Here is a 27843-nt window from a genome sequence, read left to right on the forward strand (position 1 = left end):
TTAAGGAACAATTCAGCCTACAGTATTCCTGATGACTGAATTTGTCTTTTTTCAAGGCTAATTCTCTTCATCTTGAATAGTATTTGCTAAATATTATGGAAGAAAAACATGATTTCAGCTGTGATTTGTACTTGTAGGTTGACTCTTGACACAGGATGCTTTGACAAAAGAGAAAATTATGGGGTAATAGAAAAGCAAGCTCTTTAGGATGTTAATCAGGATCTGTCTTTCTGTTAAATCATTCTTCACTCAGATCTTGACAAGGTGATAGCTTTTGGAGGATGGAGGTTCTCAATATCATTTGTGTGCTGGATACCATGGCTTCTGTCAATCACTTGTGAGTTTGCCTTGCTTGCTGCAAAATGTAACAGATGATTATTCTGTTTGCTTCAGAGAGACTGGCTCGATGGGCCCTTCTCTTCCTAAGCGTATGTCATCTTCCCGAGATAATTAGATGGTACATATCCTTTCTGACCTTTTGCTTCGGCCAGCCACCATTCTTTATTGCCACTCAGGTCAGAAAAACGAAGTATCCTAACCTTCTGGTACTCCTGAAGACTGAGTTCTTGGTCATTTCTTGCTTGAAATGCGTAAACAGCATAGAAGGTCTGAAAAACGAAAGCCACACAGACCAAAATAGGAATTGAAAAATGTAGCTACATCTTTGCTGTCATTGTGTATTGGTATGATTTCTGTGTACAGAAAACATGTAATAACATATACAAACCAGTGCACAACCACTGCCTGGGATTGCTGGACAGGGCCAAAATAAAAAGTAAAATTGAAGGTTCTGGGGAATTCTGCACGAGGAGGAATGAACCAAACTCCAAGATCTCTTCACTTTACTATGCTGGTTTTCAGCTCACACCAAGTGGACATGGATTGCATGAAGAATTTTCCAGCAAGGTTTTCTCAGGGAAAATCACCTTTCACAAAGCTCTTGTATTCAAATGTGGTACATGGGTCACTTCTGTGCTGTGCTGATCAGCATTGCCACAGCTTTCTTGTCAATGGTAAGTCTAAAAATGCCCCAAACTGAGCTATTTTGCAGGTTCCTGCTCATAGAGGAACCATGAGGCATTGTAGATGGGATAATGCAACAGTCTATTTTCTGTGACACAGGACTGCAATTCACAGTTTAACTGATTATCTTTTCTTCCCTCATAGCTACTTAAGAACAGAGGATAACAAATTCCCATGTCACACTGATAGGTTAGTGCCAGTCTTTTACGGTGTAAAATGAAACCATTTAATTTATAAACAGTATAATTCTGGATTTGAAATAGGAGCAACAAGAAGACAGGCACAGTGTGTATCATACTTACATGCTGATCATCCATATCCTGAAGAGCATCAGTCCCTGTGCCATTAATTGTGGGATTTTCACAGATTTGAAGAGAAGAGCTGCTGTCACTCTTCTTGTGCCCTGGACTTCTTGTGCTGCTGTCAGTAGAGGGCCGTGAAGAGACAAAGAGGCTGATATTATCAAAATCATCATCACTAAAGCCGTTTTCTGTGACATCCTTCTGTGCTTTGGCTGGATTGTAAGGCCTCAGGAAGGAGGAATACACATACCCTTTAAGGACTAGAAACCAGAATAAAGAGACAGAAAATAAACAAACAGCAAAACACTGCTAAAATCATTTCAAAACCAGCCATTTTATGCAGCTGTCAGTATGACAGAGGCAAACAGATGGGGCCAGAATGAAAAGAAATCAATATCCCAAAGGGAAGCTGTCATTGGGATCTTTGTGCAGTGAACTTACTTCCTGTGTCAACAAGCCACCTGCTTGTACTTCCGAAGGGGTCCTTTTGCTCCACGACAGCCACCAGTTCTCCTCCATGTAAATCAATATCAAATTCCTGAGTGGCATTGCACTTGCGCTTAGCTTGGTACAGCAATTCAGGGCTGTACGTAGACAACAGCTTGGACCTGTGGCCTTCTGTTTGACGTGGGGACTCCAGCTGAAAAGCAAAAAAAAAATATTCAGACTCAATGATGCTGAGGTCATTTCTAGAGCAACTTAGATGCAGAAAAATCTGTGTGCGCTGCTAACGGACCCCGCATTTTTACATATAGACCAAGGAGTTACTTAGACAGCTATATGTGACCAAATGGCCTTTGCATATGCAGAAAGGACCTGTCCAACTGCTATATTAATAGGTCAGCAGTAAAGGGCAGATTTTAAATAAATGCAGAAATTTCACTAATTAAAGACCCCTTAAGTCTGTCCTCTGCTCTCAAAGGGATTGTGTTCTGTATGTGAACTGTCTCTTGCTTAATTGTTTTTCTGAAGCGATGATCTTTGTATTCCTATGTAATATCACCAAAAAAAGCACAATCTAAAAATGGGCTGAGGCGTGCTAAGACCACATAACAACTTGCATGATAAGGCACTAGTCAAAAAAAAATCAGTGGTACCCAAACTGTCTGCTTTTTGGGTGAAATTACCTCCCTAAATGAGGCAAGGAGCTATTAACTGCTGGAAGCATATTTGTTTCAGAGTTTTGGTCAGAGGGCAGAGAGGGAGGTGCTGCACATCAGTATTATCTTAACATACCACAGAAGCAAGAACACATTTGCCTTACTGATGCTAAAAGGAATCCTACAGCTTCCTCAGCTTCTCCTGTAAATCTGCACTTGAGTCTTTACTTTACTGTAAACTAGACTCCTAAAAGCTCTGGAAATGTCTTATAAGATTCGGAACCAGGGGGACACAGATTTCCTGGTGGATTTTTAAAATCTTCTGCTGTTGGGGTGTACGTGTGTGCATATGTGTGTAAACACCAGTACATATAACCACAGCTGAGCATGGGGGAAAAATCATCTGAATTACAAGATTAAGATGAACTATAAGAGTATTTAACAAAAGAAATAACCCAAGTTATTTATACAACCTTAGACTTAACATGTGCTTAAAGGCCTAAGGGTAATCCGAGCTAATTTCAAGTAGATTTTCAAGATAATACATGAAAAAAGTGAAAAATCATCAGAAGTTACTAGTCAATGAAACAGCTTCACTCCAACAACCTGATTCAGGAAGAGACCAAGCCCAAACCTTTAGGTTGCATAAAAATGGATTTGTTTCAAAAGTGATCAAAAGAGGATGCTTCATACACGATCCAGATGTATGGTACTCACGGGAGAAGGGACAGGTTTCTTTCTTTCCAAGCTCAATTTTCTCTCAATAAATGTTGCACTGCTGTTTTCTTTTACAAAATTCAGCTTGTGAACCTCCTCTATCAATTGATTCTGCACTTCACAGATGCTTGAGGAGGACAGCTGCAAACACAAATGTGGGTTAGATCTCATGTACAAAATGGTAAGGAGATTTGAGAGAGAGCAGATTTGGCTTAATGGGCTGAATGCTAGGAGTCAGGAAATCTGACAAGTTGTGCCAATTTTCTGCAGAGCCCATAGTGCAGTGTAGTCTCTACATACAGGATGTAGAGGGAAGAAAGGGTCTTGCTTAAAGAAAGTTTCTAGTAATTGCTATTAGATTTAAAAGACATGGCCATTGAAGTTAAATCATTAAAAATATTCCGAATGGTGCTGAAAATGAACAGTCTTGTACTTATGCTACTGAGCCACCTGCTTTCAGATGCAAATGTGCATCTCAGCAGCTATCAGCATGGCCAACGTGCTGCACGGCTTGGAGTAGCTTACCCCACAGCTGTGTGTTTGTGCAACTGGGTGCCAATAGGTTAAAAATCATTGGGTAAGCTGAGTCTCTGTCTGTGGCACTGGGTAAGTCCTTTTGGTCTATGCCTTACCCCAAATGTATTTGCTGATGAAAACAGAAAAGAAAGAAAAAGAATTTGATTTTGTAGCCAGACCTTCACAGAAAACAATGCTTGACACAACAGCTTTCAAAACATGAAAATGTCAAATTACAGGGATGCAATTTCTTCATGTGGGAAAAGTCTTCATTTTGCCATTTAACACATAGCTCTGTTTTGATCCTGACCTTGCTTTCTTAATTTTTTTCAGCTACCCCTGACTATAACGTGCTCTATTCAAGCCTTGATGGGAAGGAATACTCTAGAACTGCCTTACTACAATGTGTTTCCTATACAGAGTCTTGCTCTGGTTCAGGTGAGTGGATTTGGATGTGTGGAAGGCACTGTTGCAGCTATGCTTCTCAGGGGGTTCAAGTCCTCCAGGCAAAAGTATGACATAACTGAAACACAGTATGATTTTCACACAAATTGAGAATAGTTTTTCAATTTCAATCTTCAGGTAATGACCACAGTGCCCAGAAAGAGTAGAGTGGGCTGGAGGAACTAATGCCCTCCTGTGTAGCCCACACAGGCTCCTTTGGTACTTTTGGCTACATAAGTGAAATGATTTGGACTTTCTATGCCAGCATAGACAAAACTATTCCTTACTGCCAAGAGATGTCTGCAGGAGCTTCTGCAGCATATTTGGGTTTAAAAGCAACTTGCTTTCCATAAAAATTATTTCATCAGATCTCCTAATTTGTTTCTCTTTTGCAGTCATCTGTGACTCTGCAGCTCTAGCAGTCACAGAAATGTTCATGTACTTTCTTAGAATTTCTCTTTCCTGCGTTTTCTTGGCCATTTAGGGTAGATGCTAAGAAACAAGATTAAAATGCTAGCAGCTGCCTCCTTTTTGCCTTACTGTAATGTTCTTGCCATTACTATCACTGGAACAGCTGGAACAGTTCCATTAGGATCATTCTCTACAAAAAGTCCAGGTCTGAAAAAAACTTAAGCTCAGAACATAAGTTCCTCAGAACTCAGGTCTGTGGGGTGACCTTATCGTGGCATTCCAGTACGTAAAGGAGGCCTAAAGGAGAACTGGAGAGGGACTATTCATCAGGGTATGTAGTGATAGGACAAGGGTGAACGGCTTCAAACTGAGAGAAGGTAAGTTTAGATTATATATCAGGAAGAAATGCTTTACTGTCAGGGTGGTGTCAGGAGGTACTGGAACAGGTTGCCCAGAGAACTTGTGGATTCCCTATCCCTGGAAGTGTTCAAGGTCAGGTTGGATGGGGCTCTGAGCACCTTGATCTAGTGAAAGGTGTCCCTGCCCACAGCAGCGGGGTTGGAACCAGGTGAATTTTAAGGTCCCTTCCAACCCAAACAATTCTGTGATTCTATGAATTTAACCTTTGCTGAGCTCGCAAAGGAAAAAAAACCACCTGATTGTGCTCAGCAGAACAAACAAAATCAGTGTAGCTTGTAGATGTGTGTCCTACATAACTTTAAACAAAGCATACAGAAAGAAAAAAAAGACAAATTAAGTCAGAGCTATACCTGTTTCTAATGTACTTACTGGAACAGGCACTACCACAGCAGAATTTGATTGAAGTGCTGCAGACATAATATTCCTGAGGAAGGTGATGAAGCAATGTAGGCAGTTCAACACAATCTTTTTGGCTGCTCTGTTGAATACCTGAAGTTCTTCCACTAGCTGTGCATTTAGAGCCTCATAGTCTTTCTTTGCCAGGTTCAGCTCTTCTCCGGTTGACCTCTGAAGGCAGCTGTTGTAGTCCAACAACTTGTCATAGCGCTTCTGGATGAGTTTCTGAGGGCCTGAAAACAAGGCTTGTAGTGCTGAGAGAGGAGTCAAAATAAGCTTGTCCAGTTGAGCCATCTGGAAAGGTATAAAACAGACCTACTCATTACTTTATTCATACAGTCCTTCAGACCCTGTAACAGGGTCTGATGACAGCCTGTCAAGCAACCTGCTAATTACTCTTCACAAAACATTGCTGTCAGTGGGCCTTAAGCAGGGTCCATCATGACTTAGAATCTCCTTCATAACACTGCAAAGGAGGGATATCAGTTTTGCAGTGTCTGGTAATGGCAGTGGTCCCTTGGAGGATGCAGCCTGTGGTACTGACCATAGGGTGTTACCACTGGGGAAAACAGCAAGGATTGGTATAGCGGTCCAATAAAACTGGAATTTCCTTAACTGAAAGGCCCATGCCAATATACAGCCTAAAGGCAATGAGATCTTGTGAAGTGGCAGTCTTTTTTGCCTTTTTTTTTTTTTCCTGGAAACAGCTGTAACTCAATTCCTGTTTAAGCAAACACAAACAATCACTTGATTTGATTAAATTAGGTTATGCTTGTTGGTTTTATCTCTAGTAATCAACAAAATTAGACACCTGGTAAAAAAAAGTCTCAGACTTTTCCATTAGTCTCTAATTGTCTCAAGGGATTAATATTGCATGAAATAAATTTTTGTAAGTCACTTGTTCAGATACAGCACAGGTTTGTAGTGAGTGAAACTCATCATCATATTAAAGCTCTTGGACATTCTATGTGAATTAAGTTGTCGGGTTGAATGTGAGACCACAATCAGCTGTCTCTGTACCCTCCAAAACACATCACGGTTGAGGACACATCCATTTTATCCCCAGAACTGCTCTCCCAAGGCCAAGATGACATACACTGGCTAGATAGCTCCTATTTTATTTCCACTTGAAAATTTTCCCAAAAATCTAATGACATAGGAAGGTATTAATTATTGCACAAAGGAGAGAAAAAAATTAACCCAAGCCCAGTACTGAGATCTACCTTGATAAAAGCGTTTCAGGAAAACATGTGAAGAACCCTATGGGTTGTTCAGTGAGAACATCTACCCATTGTGCAATGTCAAGACAAAAGCCTGTTTTTAAAAAAACCTTACACATAGGATAGAGAATCCTTGTAATCTTGTAAATCCAAGACGCAGAAATAAACAGATAATTTAACATGGTTAATAACAATGTCCACAGTTAAAACAAATAAGATTAAGTTGTTTGGAGTTTTCTTAATTACATAGACCTTCAGAATAACTGGATCATGAGCTGATAGGTGTTACAATTTTTTTTCTAAAAATAAGTATTTTGTTTCAGCTCTTGTGGAATTACTTTTACTTCTCTTTTATGTTTCTGAGTATGAAGGTAGCTTCCATAATGAACACACTCACCATTGCAATGATAGAGGGGTACTCTTTTGCACTTTATGCACTCTTTCATTGTAAAGACATTGAAAATATCTTTCTTTGAGATATTTTTGAGACTAATTTTTGAGATAATTTTCAAAGGTGCGAATTTCAGAGGAAAAGATACACATCATCTTACTTCCCTGTCATTATCCTGAAGGCTGGGGTCTGCCAAAGAGCATACTTTTTCTTGCAGACTGAGTGTTTTGGAAAGGATTGAATGGCTATATTCAATTCCTAGCACAGAGCTAGGAAACTGTAAGAAAACCTTCACCTCTAAATTTTTCCAGCTTGAGCAGCACTTTGAAGAAGCAGCCTGTCCCATTTTGAAGAGACATTTTAGCTATCTTATTAGACCCAGACATTAGAGTTTATCTGAATTTTGAAAGCAAAAGACTAGTTGAAAAACTCTCACCTTTTTTTTTTTAATTGCTTTATTAATTACTATGGGGTATATTCAGATTTTTCATGGTTTACCTATGTGGAGCACTTGACAGTGCTGCGTTAATATCTGGACTGATCTTAGAGACCTTTCCTAACCCAAACCATTCTATGATTCTATGACTCTAAAGGTAATAACTTACTTGAAAAGTCAATAAATCTGAGATTTTCACAGATCTGCGATTCTAGAGCTAACAGTACATGAGCACAATAGAGATCACAAAATTCACTCTTAAACTGCAACTGCTGGTCATGAAAGTACAAAGGCAAAGTCTGCTGCTCTTGTCTGAAGACATATAAATTTAGCACAAAGATTTTAGTTTAAACCCAGGAATTGAGCTTGAAAAGTTTTCTTTAGTTCTTTTAGGGAAAATGCAATGCATTTACACAGAATTTTATCTTATTTTTTACAGAAACTCAACCAAAAACCCCACTCATCTTTCCCAATGGATTCCTAAGGTGGGGGGGGGGGGTTAGTTCCCTTCTGTCCTAGTCTTCCTCACATACACCTGTTTTCTCACACATACAGAGAGCTGTGTAACACTGGACATTGCATAAACTTACAAGGTCTTCACAGAGATTTGCAGTGTTGTTCCCTTTTTTCAAACAGTCATTGACTTTGTCACCTTTATCTTGCAAGATTTCCTGAAGCCCAACTATATTCTGGGCAGCCAGATGTATAGAATCCTAAAAGAGAAGATGGTAGGAAGATGAAACAGTATTACAATCTATTTTAATATACTGTGTTTGCTCGGACAGATACTGCAATAATACTGATGGAATTTTCCATCTCTGACACTCATGCAGCTGCTGTGCAGTTTCCAGCCATTGTGGGGTTGTTTACTGTGATAATGTTTTCCTGTGGTTTGTCTATTTTCAATGTAAACTACTTAAGAATTAAGTTGTTAATGTTCATCTGAAAAAACTATGCCCTAAATCAGCTACTCCTCAGCAAGAAGCCACCTCAAGACCCATGCATCCTCAAAAACCTCTTTTAGGGGACTAAGTAGAACTAAGTGGCTTACTCAGAATTTTAATCTTAATGAAGTGTGGAGCCATTTGGATAAGGAACTGTCAGCACCATTCCAGGCATCAACCCTTGCGGGCTGAGCTCACCGGCCTCACCCTGTTTTCTGAACCAAACAAGGTGTGTTTGTAATAAGCCCCGGCCAGCTGGCTTTTGATCTTACCCACCTCTCAAACAACTTTTGAGTTTGGTTAGGGCACACTTACACTTTGGCCTCATGCCAAAGTTGGCAAGTAGTCCATGAGAGGGAGAGGTTGATAAGTCACAAGCCAACACTCAACTTTGGAGAGGAGGGTTGAAGCAAAGACATTTACAGAACTTGAGCACTCGGTACATCTAATGCTAGGCCTCAACACAACTTAGCAACAGGAAAAAGGAAGGAGTCCTCACATCCAAAATACGTATTATAAGACATTTTAACTCATATGGCTGCAACTCAGTTCTTCCATTTTTAATGAGAAGCAGTTTGTGCTCGACTGCAGCAGGTGGGCACGACAGCTTCACACAGCGATTGAAAGTCCTAACTGTGCCACCAGACAGCACCTTCTTCTCTGCACTGCATCTGTGGATCTCCAAAAACCTGCTTCTGTCAGGGCAAAAATGCAAAAGAGGTGGCTTCAACACTTTGCCATGGGCTCAGCAATGCAGCAGCAGCACAGCTTATTTATTTAATACTCTGATGTAGACAGGCCTGCTTATAAATAATTCGGTGTTGCCTAACCAGTGGCAGAAATCTGTGTCAAACTGGTTATGGTCAGGATTTTGTGGCCACAGATTTCAAAAAAGGCTTGTACCCACCTGTAGATGTTGTGAAGAGAGTGAAATGTTCTTCACACACAATTTCACAGTCTTCTCTAAACTTCGAAACAATTTTTCTTCCCTATCAAAGGTTTGATCTTTCACCTAAAATAGACATTTCCACTGTTATTTTGGCGGCCCAGAGGAGCCTGGCTAATGAAAGAAACATCCAGAGTGCTGCTAAAATAAATCCCAAACCTTCCCTGAACTCCTGCCTTTGAAAACAGATCAACCCTTAATTCTCCCAAACTCCAGTTCTAATTCAAGAGAAGTCAAAACCACAAGGCAACATGACAGAGAATTTAATTTTTAAATCCTCGTGGAGCTGCTTTTTTACGAGCATACCAGCGCGTGCCGACAAAACTCTTATTGTTGCTCCGTTTGAGGAGAGGACGGGGAAGATGGTGAGATGTTTTGGTGTCGTGGCATCACTTGCCCGGGTGCCGGTCCGTGGGTGATGGGGCGCTTTCCCTTCGGAGGGCTGTAGGTGGCGCTGTTACCCCAGAGCCGTGCCAGCCCTTCCCTGGAAACCCCGGCAGCTGGGAATGGGCTTGTGCTGCTTCTATGCGCCAGCTGGAAACACCCTGAAAACACGTTTATTTCTGCCTACCTCTCACTTTAGAAGCCTGAGAAATCTCAAGGCTCGTCTTAGGGGTCTCTCTGTAAGGGTCACGGCGTGTTTCAACATGTGAATTGGAAACTTTCTTAGTTTAATTAAGCAGCAGATACGGCTGAATCTTTAACAGATGTATTCTGATTCTAAAATGATTCTCAAATGTTTCAAGCTTAATGGGAAACAAAACCAAAAAACATAAACCAGAAGCTTCTAAAGGAAAAAAAAAAATCACATATCCTCTTAATCAAATTTAATTCCATTTTTTTTCTCTCATTTTATAGCCTTGCTGGTGCCTGTCACATTCTGAATACAAAAATTTCCACTGTACAAATAAATGAACAGAAAAAAAAATGTGGGTAGTTTTCATCAGAGAAAGGGGGAAGCCACTGATAAAAAACAAAACAGGAAAAAATGGCATGTACCTTGTAAAGTCACATCTAGAAAGGCAAGTGACCTTGTATGATCAGCCATCTCATGCAGTGAGCTGTACTGGATATAATTTTCAAGGTCAGTTGCAATTGATTTTCTTTGAGATTTAGATTTAAGCTTTCCTGAAAATGTTTATCCTGCTAGGTTTTGAATTACAACTTCGAAATTATGAAGGAGCATTTTATTTTTGGCTGCCCAACGCCCATCAGACTCATCACAGAGTTCTTTGTCTCTAGTAGTTTTGATGGTTCCAGGTCTTTACACATGTAGAGGCAAACCCCACGGCCTTTCCTAATTAGAGGTATTGCTCATCTTCTTTGATGGGTTCCGAACCTGAATGCTACAACATGGAGCAAGACGGACTGAACATGTTCTCAGCACCAACAATAACTATTGCCAGTTTATCTGCCAAATGCTGACCTCAGGCTTAGTTTTACAAAACTACCACTCACTTCCTCTCTACTGAAGATCAGAAGTTTGAGAAACTCTTGTATAAAAAAGGAAAAGGTGGAGAACACATTACATTATTTTCTATTTCAATCACAAAGATCTTTCCTGTCTTCTCTGACAGTCAGAAAATTACTTTAGAAATTATGCAGAAAAAAAGCGCAACACCACAAACTCCATTTCCAACACGTTTTGAAAAACATCCAGTGCAAAAGCAGAACTGAACCTGTTGATGCAAATCTGCAGTGGGATGAGTAAGTACCTGAGGTTCTCCCCCCGTCAGTATTTTCAGATGGCTGGTGACCCTCTTGGATTTCTTGCTGATGGAGTGAATATTCAGTCGGGAAAACTTTTCTTTAAGGGTTTCATCATCATCATTCTTCCTATACTTCAGCACTGCAGACAGAGAATTTCATTACATTAACAATCTGTATTCGCAGGACTTTTCAAAGGGACAGGCCCACAAATATGAAACCATTTGAGAGCAGACACTTTGATGTCACTTGCTGTAATCTTGTGTGAAAATGCTTGAGAGGATGAAAACCCTGTTATCAACACTAACCTTGGGAAGAGTGAAGTTAGGGCTTCAATGTGGCAAGTCTATAAGAAATATTACTATTACTGCATCTTAATTATTATCAGTGTTTGCAACTGCATTACAGACAATATAACATGAATTCTTTCATAGTTTTGATACTGGAGTTACCAGGCAGATAACATAGTTGGCTAAGTGACATTAAGGCAACTGTTACCTTCTTGAAACTCGGTGTATTACACAGCGTGGGTGGCACCAGCCAAAACTGTTGTAGTGAAATACCGGGAGTTGAAACCTCTCTTGTAATGGACAGCCCAAACCTACAAAGACTTACTGTGCTTTTTTCTTACCTAAATCTTTCCTCCTTTTAAGTTCATTGATGTTCACATTAATGTTTTTCATGGCAAAAAGGGCATCCTGTAGCACCTTGTGGTCAGGGTGAGAAGCAGGAGTTGAATTCAAGAGTTCATGGAGTAACAAGGGATATTTCATCACCCGTTGTACTGGTTTAATCATCAGAGATCCCATGTCCATTAGATTTGGCTTCCCTCTATAATTTATACCAAAAAAAATTGTCACAAAATAAGAAATTCCTCGAAGGCAAAACCTTGTTATTATTTCTGTCTAGTGATTGAAGCTGCTGCCTTTTATATCCTTCAGCTGAGCTTTCACCTACAGAAAATATCAAAACCAGAGCAATCCTTTGCACTGAGTAATAGTCACTTAAGTGCAATTACCATTTAAGTCAAAAAATAAGACTCATCTGTCAGGGAACGGAGCCTGTTGTAAACGAAACTCTCCTGTTGCCCCCTCAATGTGACATACACCCAGAATTTTCTGTATTTTCAGCAACCTATCAGACTATTGCTTAGACACTACTTCTGAAATTGTCCCACTCAGTCTGAGGGTGCATGTGGTATAACTTACACATCACAACACCCAGGAAGGGAGAAGTAGGTGGAAGAACAAATAACAGGAAGTTTGAGAAATGCATGTGAGCAGGGCTGTTACATCCTGCTCTGGCACCTCAGGCTTAAAATTTCAACATCTACATGCTGTGAGTAACTGGGATGCCTGCTCAAAATGCATCCCTTCTTACAACATCTCTGACTTGCCACCATGACCTGACCCTTAAGCTTTACTCTCTTTTACTTGTGGCTTTTCTTTGCTGGCTGCCAGCTAGTTATTTCTAATGATACTTGAGCTTCCAAAGGGTACCAGATTGGGCCTGGGGAAATGTAGAACACACAGGATATTCACCCAGGTTTGATCCAACCTGCTGGAAGACTCCTTACACAAAGGCAAAGCAGGCAGCTGGTCAGGGTGGCAGAAGGATGAGAGTAGGGGAGTCACAGCTTCCAGCACAGGGAAAAGGGATGCTTTATGGATCTAGGGTAAACCCCCACTGGCTGGGCAAGGGCAGCAGAGCAGCTTCCCCAGACATCCAAGTGCCTCAGGCCATGAAGGCCACCCGAGCTCTTGGGCCCCAAGCCAGCTGAACTCATGCTCCAGCCCTGCTCTGGACAAAAGCCTTTGCTTACACTCTCCAGGCTTGAATGGAAGAGGCTGTGCAGCGTGTAGGCTGTCACAACAGCCTGGAAGGAAATGGGGAAGGGCAAGACTGAACCATACATGCCTTCATTACCTTCTTTGTGGCTGGTAGAAACATGGGGTCTCCCCGGAACAAGTAACGCCAGGTGGTCAAGTCCTAAGACCAGGCCCAGTCACTGCTGAACCGCCAGCAGCAGGACAGACATGTCCGTGGCCTCTCCTCACTACAGTGCTCCTCAGCAAACCAGGCAAAGCTCCAGCACGAGCTACCTGGGACCTCTCTCTTGAAACTTAGCATGAGCTGCTGGTAACCATGTGGAGGGCAATAAAGCAGAGCAAGCTTTCCATTTGCATGGCCAAAAGGCTGCTTTGGAGTAGAAAAAGTTATTTGACATTAACTATGCAGGAGTTAAGGGTAGGCAAAGAAGGATTTCTGCACGTGGAAAGATGAAATAACACAATGTAGGAAAGTACAAAGAACAGGGAACAGCCACTTGGTTTTGCAGGCTGACATCTATTGTTTTGTGCAGCAGAAAGAGTAAAAATAAAAAAAGCCTTCATTCCCATTTTTATATGTGTAAAAAATACAAGAGCCAATCCTTACTGCTGACTAATTAACTAACAATTTGAATATCTTTGAGAAGAGACATCTGCATATTTAAACCATCTCAAACATTATCTGTAAAAAAGTTCTGCATGAAAAAAATTAACAGTAAATGCCTTTTAAGGCTTCTTGATATCCCAAAACCTTCTCATCATTTCAATACCTCTCATTTCCCCTATACCCTACATTAAATAGAGAGCTATTTTCCCTTCTTTCAGCTTCTGGTGGCAATAATGAAAAAAAATCTTAAATTGTTATTGTTTTCTCTGAAAAGCACCATGAATGCAAATCTATAAAAGCTGCCTCATGAATGGAAAAATCTTCAAGTGTCTTCTCTTTATATAGTTGCACTTTGGACAGCTGCCTAAGTGATAAACAGTCCTCTGTTTCGTACCTGCATGACACAGTCTTGCGGTGTGGTGTGAGAGATAGCAGGTTTGTTATAAGATAATGACTCCCTGGGGAACAAAATGCCACAAAGTTCAACTCATCTGATTCTCCCAGCACTATTAGCTGAGATAGCCACTCTTCCTGGACAAGTCCCATTTGCAATGCATCCCAGTAGGACACACCCAACCACTGGGCAGGACACGGCCTTGCCATGCAGGAGAGTAATGGCTCATGACATCTATTGTGCAAAAAATTAAGTTGATAATTCATTTGTGATGCTACTTCAGCCTTCCCTCCGTGTTATTGTGAATTTAGCAAGTATTCTAGGTCATACACAGCTGTACTAATCTCATCGCAAATTATCACTGTAGCTCTGCAGTAAATGCAGCTGGTGTAACTGCAGTGAGCTTCATGACATATCCTTCCTCCTGCCTCCAAGTCACACATACAGAAAGATTCCCACCTGCTTAAAAAATCCATGGTGGTGAGGTACACAAAGGCAGGTGATACAGGATTTAATTTCATTTGGTCTCATTACCCAGCAGCTTGTTCCAGTGGCAAACGCAACAGCCAGTGTGGTACACCAGGCTGAGGCTGGTGGAATAAGCAGCTTGCCAGTTTTGAAATAGTGTGCAGGCATCAGGCTGCAGAGCCAACTTAAAGTCTCAGGCTTCGTGGTTTGCTGTGCGGCTTCATTTTAGTACAAGGCATGTAGGACAAATAATTCACTGTGCCATAAGCCTCTCATGCAAACCCAGGGAATTCACTGAGGTCACACACCTGTTAAGCCAAGCAGAGTTTTTAACCTATCGAGCTGCTAGCAAAGGGCAGCACTGTCTGGTATTTACGTAATTGTTTTCTTGATCGTGCTTGAATGAAAAGCAATCTGGAAGCAGCAACATCACAGACCATTTGGAGTGAGTTAGGCTGTATTTTTCAGTTCAACGTCAATTGGATTTTTGGGTGCAGTCCTGCCACAGCTCTGCAACCTCTAAGCTGAGTTACAGGTGATGGAATTTCTGAGCACTCTGCCGGTCAGCAGGGAAGGCAAATGCCACCACACCATGTGAGGTAGCCAAGCTCAGGGACAGGAGTATGCAAGAATGGCCTTTATCAAAACAAAAGGCAGAAAAACTATTTCCTATCATAGAGTAAAGCTTGGAACTCCCAACTTTAGAGTTTCAACATGCAAAGCCTTTGAAGTGTATTTTACGCAGATCATAATTATTACATGCAAATGAATGACTAACAAATTCTCTGATTTTACAGGTAGGTCTGTTCCTCTCCTACCAATATAGACCACACTTGCTCCTCTCTTCTCTTAACATTTCATCTGAAGTTGTAATTTTTTCCTTCCGTTCAGCCACCCCCTCCTCTGACCTCTCACTGCAGGTAACTAGAGGCATCGCTGCATTTCAATGATCCCAACCTGCTGGATGTCCAGAAACTGCAGCTGTGATAAATTCTCCTTTATAGCTTTTCAAAGATGTCACATTTTGCACAGAATTCCCTTAACCATAACTCACCAGTGGCTGGAGGAGTTTTCTGGCTAAGCATTGCAATGAGCTCGTCATTGTCACTGTCAGAAGGAAAATCCTAAGGTGGGCTTCTCATAAAAGGCTACTGAAGGGGTCATCAGGTTAAAAATACCTTTACCTGCGAATCTGTCTGTATTGTAGCAGGTCTACAGCAGCCTATGCAGAAAGATTTCAGAATGTCTGAATTTCAAAAATTGATGCTATGTTGTTGACAAGCAGTCTTGCAGACTTCAGAGCCCTCTACATGTGTCCTGGAAAAATCTTTGGCTTATACTGACATAAAAAGCTTGTCTTCTTAAAATTTCCACCTGTACAGTTTTAAACATACTAAAGATAAATTAAAGGTATTTTAAAGATTATTTTACATGTAAGAAAGGCAGAGTACTTACTCTTCTTCATATATCTTTCTGCAAAAGAGAAGAAAACAAAACATGTATTAGATTCCTCCTAAAAGGATTTACACAGATCAGGAGCCAGATTCTCTGATACATTTCAGTGACACAGAGCAGTTGTAACTGGCCAGTTAACTTAGGTTTATGGCTGCTATGTGTCAGCAGAGCTGTAGAAAGCAGCCAGAGAGTATCGGTTAATCTGGCCCTATAACTTTTTGAAAGGACAGACCCAAATGAGAAAGGATTGTCAGAAATCTGGCTTTGGCTATGAGAGCCAGCCTAGTCCTCCCACTGTTAAGAGAAGGAAGTTTGGATCACTCTACTAGCAATTGCAAGAAATATTAAGTCGTTAATACAAAAAGTAAAATTAAATATGTCATTCTTATACTTTACATACATTCCTGTCTTCTCTCTTTAAAAAGAAATGTATTTCTAAATGAGAAAGAATACCTTTTAGCCTTTTAGGATATAGAATCAATGAAGCTGTTAAGCTTTTTTGTAGACTACACATCAAATGAAACTTCTCCAGAGTAGGATGGAGTAGATTTATATACTGAAAGCAGCAGGGACTTACAATTGTAATTTGCAAACATGCAAGCATATGCACAGAATGTTTTCCTTGTGGTATGAATTCATTCAAATGCAAGAGAACCAAATGTCCCCCCATCTCTGCATTAGGCTTTCCTGACATCACGTTCTCAGCCGCTTCTTTTTGACAGCCTGCACTCTCATCTCCTTGTCCACCAGTGTCTAGCTGAGCATCTGGAAGCTGGTGCTTTCATAGCTTTTGCACTGTCAGCATTTTGTGTGCTTAGGACGTCCCTCTGTCCCTGTAATATGTGACCAAGCTACTCCAGGCTGAAAGCTGAGCAGGTAGTTGCCAGCATCCTTTCATTTCTACCAGCTGCATTTCTTTGGCTAAACTAGCAAACAATATCCCCAGTTTGTATAATCACAGCTGAAACACGAGGCTCTACAGAATTTGGATTTGCACATCTCCAATGCAGACACCTACATTTTGGGATGAATATTTTTCCTCTTCAGTCAAAAGGAATAGGAGTCTCAGCATAGCTAATTAAATCTGATTTGTCTGTACAGATGTGCAGAGTGCCACTCTTAAATTGCTCCTGATATAGAACTTGTTTTTTACATGTCAGATATTACTCAGCTGAAGAACAGAAGTCCCTAGTAATGTCAGCTAATTTAAGATTTTTTAAAATGGAACAGTATTCTTTCTAAGGAAAAAAAAGTATTTAACAAGTAAACATTTTTCAAGAGTAGTCGTCACCAGCCCACACCCACACACCCCGACCCCACCCCCCACCCCCCCCACTGCCCACGTTTGTTATGCCTCACAATGGAAAACAGCCTATAACTTATTTAGTAACAATCCTACATAATTTTCTTCCTAGGGCAAATATTTTCCAATGGGTAGTAATAGGTTTAAATGACCACAGTTCTGCATTTTAGCATTTGAGGGTGCACTTTCAGGTCTTCATTGACTGCAATCTTTAGGCAGTGGGAAAAAGCACAACATAGTATACACACACCAGTGCTTTTATCGTTGGTTCCTGTTTAAAGGCTAATCAGGAAAGAACAAGACAAAACAAGGCTTCATTGTAAGAAAGTCTTTGTCACTTCCTGCTAGCAAAGATACAGTAGCTCAGCACAAAATATCCTTTCTCTTCGGAAAGCTCAGCTGAGATGTTGGAATAGGAGCACCTCTTGCTGGCTCTGGAATTCAAGTGACAGCCTCCACCCTAGCATGTACATGGATGCTATTTTTTATCTTTATTTTCTTCCATGCCCCCTTGCTTCAGCAGCAGGGATGAATGACAGTAGCAGCTTCTCTTGATTAGCCAGGAAAGAATATTGCAGGCATCAGCAACTAAAACATTCCCTTAGGGGAGACACCTGGTCATCCATTAGCCTGAAAGCCTGAGTTTATATGAAAATCTGTTTCTTTCAACTTTCAGAGTAGCTAAAACCTGAGCACCCTGCACATACACTTTGTTATGTATTTAATAACCACATATATTGCACAAAATAAGCGTCATTTTCAACATAACCTGTTTTCAAAGTAAACATTTCTCTTTCAATGTTGTTGATATTTTCCTCCACCACTCTTTCCAGACTTCACTTGGACATACTTCCCATCTCCTAAGTCTTAACACATCTCTGCTCTGAAATTGTGGCATTTTCCCTCCTGACACCTCTGTGTGATGCTTTTGGGAAAGTAAGGGGGCAAGAGAATTTATGGGTGGAAAGAGAAGCACTCTCCATGGAGAGGATGAGCAGGTTCCAGTGACTGGCTGCAGGAGGAAGCTGTGGTGAAGGAAAGATGGATCCTTTATTCTGAGGTATCCCCAGTTCTTGACACATTTCCCCGAGGGGCTGGCGCTGAAGCCGATGGCATAAAGCACCTCCCACTGGTGGGACCTGGCAGCTTGCTCCATCACTGTTCGCTCTCAAACACCCCCATCATGAGGGGTTCAGCACCACATAGCAGCTCCAGACCCCTGGGGCCTTGCAACAGGGGCCCAGAAACACCAGTGCATTTGAGTAGCTGCATTACAGGCTATTTAAATTCAAGCGATAGAATTGCTGAAGACAGGGGGACAGCAAGTTTCCTGGGAGCTGGGCAAGGTGTTTCCAATATGATATGATGCAGCATTTTTTTTATTTGCCAGTATGGGGCACTGAAACTAAGGGAAGAGCAACCTTTCTTGTGCTATTTTTGGCCATCTTAGAGAGAAAGAAATCTAATCATGGCCCCTGGCTTGTCATCTTTTCATGAAAGCAGCATAAGCTAGAGCTCCCAGCAAGCCTTATAGAACTCCAGATTTACAGGGGACCTTTCATCTACATCCATTTAAAATGTTCCCTGCCAGGCAAACTGACTATGGACGGAAATCATCATTTGAAAAGATCTTACTTTAAGGACTGTACACAGTCTCTTAAATGCTGCTTCAGTTCTTCATCCTTTTCATAGGATTCCAGCATGGTGTGTGCATCATCATGGTGATAGCAATAGATTTTATATGTGTCTTCTAGTGGGCCTTTAATCTGCAAGAACACTTCCCCTGTTGAGGAGAAAAACAAAGCATGTCAAGTCAGACAACAGCATCTCAGAAGGAGTTTTATTATTCCACCACATTAGCCGTGAGCTAAAAAGGCTGGCTTGCACTTTACTTCCCTTAGAAACGATCTTGCGTGTTTATGTGCATTATTTATTACATGTATTTCTCAGCTGCTCATCTTTGTCATAGCCAGGCATCATTATATCAGTGTTAATGCAAAAAATTCCCTCAGGAAAAAGCATGAAATCTCTATACCTTGTACCCCTTCAAACACATTTTCCTAATTCACTGCCCCAGCTTAATGTCCCTGCATTGGAAAACACACAGAAGAGCTTAACTGATAAAGGGAGACCATTTTTGTGTCATGGGCTGGCAGGAGGGATGAATGTAAGCCTGTTAGTTTTCCTTTTGACTTTTTTTTCAACTGAATATGAACTTAATTTGGTTATAACAGGAATAATGACTCTATCTTACATTAGCCATTTCAATTTTATCTGTTTTGCAAAATCCTGAAATGGCAATTGTTATAGCCTAGAATAGAGAATTTTCTTCTCATGACAGAGGGACAATCTCCACCTCTCCCCTCATTAAGTAAACCCACAATAGATTACAGCCATTTTTATATAGTATCTAGGCTTATATACAACTGAAGAGGGAAAACACTTCCATTTCAAGTCATCCACACCACCATTTTCCCCCAAAGAACAGGTGGGAATTTTAGAGGCACTAAAGTAGTCCTACACTCATTTTCCATTTAATTCTGGAGCCTAATTCTCTCAGTTTAAGACTCCTGTGTCAGTTTCTATGTACGTAAGAGATACTATCCAGGCGGAGAAGCCATGCTTCAGCTCTTCTGCCGAGATATTATTTTGGTTCTTACGCCCTCACGTAGCAGTGCCCTGATCAGAGTCCTTGGAAATGCATATAATAAAAAACAGCAATGCTAGAAACTCCTGTCTTGGGCATTTACTGAAAATTACATCTATGTGGCAACAAGTCCAACATTTTATAGACATTCCTTTTGAGTTATAGCAATGATTATTAAAGTTAAAAGCTGAACACCACATTAATTGGGAGCTCTCTATTCATCCACAGAGCAAGCGCTGAGCTGTCACACATCCTGCATGTTCCATCCTGACCAGAGTGCGCTGTTTCATAATACATTGCATTGAACTGCTCCGTCTTAAAGTGAAAAATGATTCAGTTACCACAGTAACACAGCTCTGGGTTTTTCCCCCTGGCAGCGAAGGTTAACTGGGCTGTCTAATGCATGTTGGTTTCAAGGTGTGAATAAGGGAAAAACAATGAAGAGCTAAGACCACCAGAGTTCATTTCAGTTACTGTAAGGGCACAGTTAGAAAAGCACCAGCATCCTATAGTTAATGCTCTTTAGCTGTCTTCTCTGTCTTGTGCTTACTGCTAATGTTGAATGCTACCAATGCACATTGCATCCTGACTTTCCCATGAACTCTCTATGCAGGTCTTTATTAGCTAACAATGTAACAGGAAACCTTAACAAGCTTTCTCTTGATCCTGAGCACTTGGTGCTTGATTCTCAGAGATGATGAGCTCTTACAGTGCTTGGCACGGCCTGTACTATGCTAAGCACTCAAGCGAGGTTCCGTTTTCAGTGGAAAAAATGCAAGCTGTAGACTTACAGCTCCTTTCAGTATATACTAGAGGCTGGAAATTATCTTCCCCAAGATGAAAGAGATGAGCGAGTTCTGTTCACTGAAGTATTGTGCCACAATGACAGATACTTTCATTGATGCTCAGTGATGAGAAAAATTATGTGCTGATTTCATGGATAGGGCCTTTTAAAAGCAGATGGATTTCTTAAGCCTAAAGCCCTTCTTGGTTCTGAGCCATATGGACCGAATCAGATGAGTTTTGGGCATATCTCTGTGGGAGCTTGCTTTATGGACCAAAACCACACCGTATTTGGGCACAAATTTAAAAATACTCTGACAGATGCAAATCTGCCTGATGCCTCTTCTGGAGTATGGTGGTCATCAGTGTGAAAGATAAAATCCTAGGAGGAAGGCTTGAGTAACAGAAACAGTTTCTCCCCATGGCTTTCAGTGGCACTTCCTGTGTGGACAGCAGCAGGAGAGGGAAGAAGAGGGGGTTTAATAGCTACAGCTGAGTCAAGGTTACTAAGTCTTCATATTCCTCTATATACAGCATCCAAAACAGGGAGGAGAAAAAATTCAGGGGAGAACTGTAAAGGGTATTTAACCTCAGAGGCATTTAGCATCAGAAGACCAAGCACCACAAAAGGTCTGTCTACATTAGCACTTTAGCTCAGATTAGATTAGAGGGCTTCTGAAGCCAATCACTCGTTAGTCCTGATCTCCCATGCCTTGTATGTGTGGTGGAGCAGTCACAGAGACACAAACTGGATCTCTTTGGGGATGGTAATTACCAGAAGACACACTCCAAGGGCACATTTTATGCAGTCAAACCACAAAGGGCATCTCTCAAACCACAGGAACAGGCTACAGCCAGTCTGAAGTAAGGCCTCTTGAAATGTTAGTATGGATACCAGCTCCTTAGCAGAAACTCTTTAAATCTGCAAGTCTGCTCCTATTGGACATTAATACTTGTTAGTGTGGAGAACATAGACTAAAATAAGACATGAATATAAGCAACCACATTGTTTTGGTTTCAAAGCACTGTATTAGCAGTTCTCCTCAATCTCACCATGATTGGGTTGCCTTCCAAAGTATGATACTTCAATGCAAGATATTTAAAAACATTAAACATGAGGGAATATGATGGATGTGTTAAAACTGTCTCGGCCTGGTTTTACTATAGGCTGGCTTCAACAACTTTTACACTGACTGTTAAGATCCCCCCAAAAAATTACCTTGATGTAGTTTTACAGCACAATAAACCTACTAACTTACTGCTTATAGTGATGCAGTTATTCTCCCTGCTTTTGTCTCAGCCTTTGAAAGAATGTCTCACACCTTATTTGACAGCTTTTTCCCTGCCATAGCTTAGCCAACTCTGTGATCCACAATACCATACATTTTCATGGTTCTTTGTCTGATTCTGGAGAAATACACCTAATAGATGGATGAAATTGTTTGTCTTTACTTCTGGATGTGACAGGGAACTAATAGGATGATTCTCTTGGCTGTGAGAAAGGCACTTCCTGCTAGAATAGAACATTGCTTATTAAGAGTATGACTCATCATGATGCACTTTCACTGAAATACCGCCAAACAACAGACGTGTCAAACTACGTTAAGCTGTTGCCTTGGCAAACCTGATTGAGACGTGCTAGGATTAATACTTTTCCCAAGCCTCATACGCTTTAATATCATGTTTCTTAGTCAAGTGGCAACCAATATTTTTTACCTCCTTATTCATGAGAAGAGGGGTACTTTCTATAATGTGTTACCTGTGGTATGTGGTCAGTTTAGGGAAGAAAGAACCTCCCTGACCTCTGAATCACAGCTGGAAGTTTTTTAAACTGAACTGTCTGACTTTTCACTAAAGTAAATTAAATATTCTCACCTGATCCCTTAAGATGGCTCACCTAGGGCCTCTGCACTGAAGAAGCAGTTATAGGAGACCTAATGAGTGGTAACTTCTTAAATCTCTCCAGCTGCACCAGAATGTCAAGTGAATCACAGCCTTAACATTCATGGCCTGGCCCGTAGAACTTGTGACTGCTGTGACATATCCAGGGCCAACCTGTTTGCCGAAAATACCCATAATCCCTACAGACATTCCTACACAGAATCCCACAAACTTCAGATTCATTACAGCTTTCTTTACTGTCCAAGTCCCTACTAAGCACACTTAACCACCTCTTACATGAACTGTGTCTCCAGTGGACACATGTTTACAGTGTTGTGGCGGGGGAGGGGGTGGTAGTGTCATATGACATGCTTGTTATTCCAATCGTTTTTAATGCTTTTCCTGAATGGCATAACAATGAGTATGCATTACAAGAGTTGGTATAAGCATGAGTGGATTTAGGTAGGCAATATCAAACTCGACGAAAAGGATCTTATCAGTAAGTTGTATAACTCAGTGCTGCAGGTTTTACTCATTCTAAACTCATTTTCTCTTTCCTTCCTCCCCTTCAACATCCAGATGGATGGAAAAAAGAGCATCATAATCCTACAAGTACAGTAGAACAACTGGACAGGTTTCACATGTCATTTTTCCTGTGTCATTATGGACAGCTTCTAGTATGCCAGCTTCTGGGAGGGATACTGGGGAGGAAGTCAAGTCTGATGAGAGTGGAGGACAGGAGAGAGTTATGTTTATTCTTTCACGTAGCTTTGTAGAACTCAAGAGGACAGTAAACATACCGATTATTTGCATGGGTGGCTCCACATCTGTTGTGGCTTCTTCCAACAATGACAGCAGTTTGGCTGATACTTGATGGACCAATTCAATGTTGCTAAACAAGCCATCCACGTCAAAGCGAGCAATCTAATGGAATACAAATATTAAGCAGCTACTGACAAAGGATAAAGAAGGACATTGTGTATTACAGACCTTCTCTTGCTATGCCCTGACTGTTCAAAACTCCAGGAAGCACCACTTCTGCAAAACCTCATATAAACATCCTCCTTGTGATTTCAAGGACGCATATACAGTTTTCAGATTAGTATAATGCGGTTGACGCAGTTAACAAAGGGTATGTTATCAAGTGCTTTTAACCTTTATTTTGAACTATCCCTAATCTGAAAGTGTTTACCTGGGAAGGAAATAAATATTATTGTCTGAATAAAGAAAAGATCCTTAGCTGGCTTTGAAATGTTTGTTTACTTTCCCACTGAGGAAAACAATAGTTGACAATGGGTTTTATTCCCTGATTACCACTCACTAACAGAGGCTGTTACATAAACTCAGACCTTGGCACTTTGGTGCCAGCTAACAGGTACAATGACTTCTAGAAAGCTGGTATGACTTTAAGTTAATTGTCCTATAAATCCAAGAATACAATCAAGATCATATAATGTCCACTAAAACAAACACATTTACCATTTTGCGTATTAATATAACCTAACGAGCTTCCTACAGAGCCTAGGCACACAACATGGACTTCAATGAACTGTATCAATTTATACCAACAGAAAATTTGGTACTGTGTCCCTACTCATTTTAGAGGAAGTAAAAAATTTCCAGGACACATATTTTTCGTTGCACAGCAGGGCAATATCTGGAGACAACTGGAGATAGCCAGCGGTAATTTGCTAATATTGAGAACAAAGACAAGACCAATTTCATCATCCATATTAATACCCTCGAAACCTACCTCTCCATTTGAAACAGAATTGCTGATTTACATAGCAGCTTAGCAGATGCCAGAAGGATCAAATTGCATGCTATTGTAACAGAATCAGAAAAATACTTCCAGTACTAATGCAGTTAATTTCTTTACAAATATCAGAGGGGCTAAAACATGCTTTATCCATTTGGAAATGTGAAACAAATTCATTGTTAGGCCAATTTTCTAAAAGCTATCCTTCTCTAAACACATTACAAACTTTCAATATGGTAGTTTATCTGAGAACTAGCCTTAAAACCATATGACATTCTTAAAAACCTTTCAAAAATGCAGACGTTATTACATTAAGAGAGTTATACATTACTCTTCCTGTATACATCTAGCACATGATGTATACATTACTCTTCCTGTATACATCTAGCACAGGACTTCTGATCTACTCCCCAGAACAATGTCTACATATATCCAAACTATGCTGTGCATGGACACTTACACAGGTTAACACAAAACGAATGGTTTCAGTTGACTGAAAATGAGCAAAAGAATACAGCACATTTGTCAAAAATCTCAAGTTCAGCCAGGCAATACTCTTGTTCAGTGCTGGCCAGGCTGGGGAGGGAGTCAAGTGGAGACTACTAAGTAGATGAACAAGCGAGGAGGAAGAAGTCAAGAACTCCTTAAAGTTATGTCATCAGAGGTCAGCTCTTCTGAAAATGGGTTATTCTTCCAAAAATGGGTTGGAACAAATTCCGACAGAGTTTTAGGAATGAAAAAAAGGTCCTGCAGGAGTTTAAACAGCACAGAGTTCAGCTGACCACAGCATTTCCCCGAAGAGGCATTGTCAATGTCATCTAAAGACACTTTGGCCTCTGCACCTGTATTTTATCACCAGTTTCATAAGAAACCCTACATAAAGAGAACCTGGGTTAAAGTCTATTTAAAATTATTTTTATTCCATATTTGCAGCAGATATAATTAGTGTAGCCTCTCTGAATGCTATATTTCAGGCCCCAAAAAATACAAATCTTTCTCTTCACAATCTCTTCTATTCCCAGCTTTCAGCGTCACCATTTTCCTACAAATTGAAATACTGTTGAGGAAAAGGTGCTCTTTGAAGTCTCAGCTAAAAAAGAAAATGGCTATCATTGGCCTAATGAGATCTTTTGCCTGAAAGATAGTTTATGAGCCTTCCTTCTTAAATGTACCTTTTCCGTGTAGAGTGCAAATTTCCCAAGTGCTTGATGGCCTCTCAAGCATGGTGTTTATCCACCACAGCTGTCTGAAAGGATGGATAAAGTTATCCTAAAAACTGAATTTAAACTTGATGCAGAGGTTCATTCCATTCCAGTTTCTATTGTAGAAAAAATCTTGGTTTTATTAGTTGTTACTGCTTTTCGAGGTGCCGGTAAAGGTCTGCCAGGGCATGTAAGAAAAGTTATAACTACAGAGCGGTACGGAGAGCTGGAAGCTGCTGTTGCAGCCCACAGGAAAGTATATAGCATCCAAGCTGGCCTCTGGGCGAGTACCTCAATGCAGGCTTTATGCAAGGGCAGCACAAGTGTCAGAGCATTCCTCTCTCCTCACCAGAGCCCTGACATATCACTTTCTGGAGTGCCAGCTCCAGCACCACGTCACTCTCGTGCTGGCACTTGTGCTTGCATTAAGACTGTCCAAAAGAACGTGGGCAGGTTGAGACCTTGACATCACTGCCTTGTCCTCCACCCCCAGCACTCACCTGCTTGTTTCTCAGGGGCTGAATCACTTCCTTGATGCAAAGGTCCAAGTTGCTGATATAGTCTTTCTCCGTCTGCATGAGTTCTGCGATGATTTTCACCCTCTTGGCCATCATGCGTCTACTGACTTGTTCTTCATCCTCCTGTGGTGAGGTGGCCACCTGTGGGGCCATTTTTTCTGTTTAAAAGAGAGAGAAATTCGTAAGAGTGCACAAAGCTTGCCCTGCACAACCATGGGTGGGGAAACATATCTGGTGCCTGCTGGAAATTCCCAAATCACCATGGAGAGCAGGAAAAGAAGCATAAGAAGTGGCAAACCCAAATCAGACTGAGTGTCATTCCATCTCCTTCCTCTAAAAGTAGACATGGATTTGGGGAAGGAAACTGCCCCTTTGGCATTAAGAGGATAACCCATCACCAGCTCCCCCAGCTTAGATGTTATGTATTGGGCAGAAATTTTCTGTGGAGCCCAGGAAAGCCTGATCTTTGTTACACTGAAATTCAAGGATAGCTGATGCCCTTCTACTCCTTTGAAAACACAGTCTTGGTCTGACATCTCTTATGATTTGGAGGACGGGAAAAATATGTTCTGTGAAAGAAAAAGGCTGCCTACCATAAAAAATCTTCACAATAATAATCTTTGTTTTGTACAATGTAACACTGAGTCTATTCATTGGAAATTGAGGGCAGCAAGTACTGGAAGACAAACTTTCAAATGAAGGCAATGTTAGTAACAATAATGATGAATCCTCTAATTCTGTTTAAAAATAATCTTTTGAAAGAGGCAAAGGAATTAAAGGACAATATGAGAAAACCTTTAATGATCAATAACAAACATTTCTTGGAACAACAGAGATCACTGAGATCAGGACATTCTTAACTGTTTTTCAATACTTAGCACCTAGAATATCTGATTTGTTTCAAATACATGAAAATGCAAGCTAGTTTTCTACAGATGGGTAATTTACGTACACTACAGGACCTACACACAACCTACTTATCTGTGATGATGGTTTTCCCATTTTCTGGTTTGTAAGCCAACCTGCAGAGATCTATGTCAGCTGTAAAAAGGGCGCTGAGTTTTATCTCTGTACGCTGACAATCTAATCTGTATTTTTCATGAGGAAACACACATACACACACAAAACCAAAACATTAAAAAAAAAAGTGAAATACTTCAGAGGCTATTCTGATGTTTTTCTGCTAGCCACAAGATGGTGCAGAGTACCAACAAAGACGCACATATCATTAGGTGCTCAAGTCTGCATTACCCAGGTCGAGCTTTGACTACATGGGCTTTTATCACTCAGCGAATCTCCGCTGAGGATCAGACTGCTACACCTTTGTGTCAACTTCTTGTAGGGAGTGGAACGAATAATGAGGAAACAGCAAGCAGTATCAGGTGCTTTGCTCACTGACAGCCAATACTGCAGTTGTTTGAACTGATGGTCGAGGGTGAGGTCATGAGCACTCAAGTGAGAATTGAACAGCATGAGCTCACCAGTACAACACCGGCCAAGGCTGTAGATGATAACCTGGAGCTGGACTTGTGGGAAAGCCAATCAGCTTTCAGGACAGAGAGCCTCGAGCCATCTTCCGACAAGAGGTGTAAAATATAATAAATCCAATGTATCATCTTCCCCAACCCTTTCTACAATTATGCTGACCACTGATATTCAGAAAAGACAGGTTTGTTATTAATGCTTCTCTCACCAGGTTTTGTAGTGAGACTGATGTGACCACAGTTCTTTTCAAATAGCTGCTCTGAGACTGCACCTCTATCTCTATACCACTAGTTTTAAACAGTGAGGACAAAGAACCCAAAGAAACTGGGGCAAGGGCGGGCTGATTTTTTTAAAACCTTTTTGTGTTTAGATGTACTTTTCAGGTCTGAGTTTTTAGCCTTGAAGTCTGTATATAATAGGCATGAACAGTTTGTCCTCAGACAATAAAATGGAAACATGAAGAGGATGTCTCCCCTCCACAAGGTCTTGGATATCAAAAGAATTTTAAGCTGAATTTTGCCCCAGTGAGTCTGTGCTGG

At 40.9% G+C, this 27843-nt stretch overlaps 1 protein-coding gene across 1 annotated transcript; it reads right to left on the bottom strand.

Annotated features, from left to right (window-relative positions):
* Positions 1 to 61: 61 nt before the first annotated feature.
* Positions 62 to 26171, bottom strand: ARHGEF38 (Rho guanine nucleotide exchange factor 38). The gene is made up of 14 exons (XM_039381506.1): positions 26118 to 26171; positions 25802 to 25977; positions 23141 to 23264; positions 18665 to 18812; positions 15727 to 15744; positions 11605 to 11804; positions 10982 to 11115; positions 9228 to 9332; positions 7967 to 8089; positions 5303 to 5623; positions 3143 to 3283; positions 1767 to 1965; positions 1326 to 1585; positions 62 to 608 (listed from the first exon to the last, which is right to left on the bottom strand). Exons 1-14 carry the CDS (start codon positions 26164 to 26166, stop codon positions 423 to 425), a joined length of 2184 nt encoding a protein of 727 aa, XP_039237440.1. The 5' UTR covers positions 26167 to 26171; the 3' UTR covers positions 62 to 422.
* Positions 26172 to 27843: the final 1672 nt, after the last annotated feature.

The sequence above is a fragment of the Pipra filicauda genome, unplaced genomic scaffold (assembly GCF_003945595.2).
Source record: "Pipra filicauda isolate LSUMZ 115617 unplaced genomic scaffold, ASM394559v2 scaffold228_size1260155_pilon, whole genome shotgun sequence".
In the NCBI taxonomy this organism is placed as follows: Eukaryota; Metazoa; Chordata; class Aves; order Passeriformes; family Pipridae; genus Pipra; species Pipra filicauda.

Coding starts and splice junctions, on each gene's coding strand:
- ARHGEF38 (XM_039381506.1), bottom strand. CDS start 26,166: ATGTCTACTTTTAGAGGAAGGAGATGGAATGACACTCAGTCTGATTTG. Junction 8,090..9,227: donor TCTCTTCACAACATCTACAG/GTGGGTACAAGC, acceptor CTTCTCTTTTAG/GATTCTATACATCTGGCTGC. Junction 3,284..5,302: donor CTGTGGTAGTGCCTGTTCCA/GTAAGTACATTA, acceptor TTGTGTTTGCAG/CTGTCCTCCTCAAGCATCTG.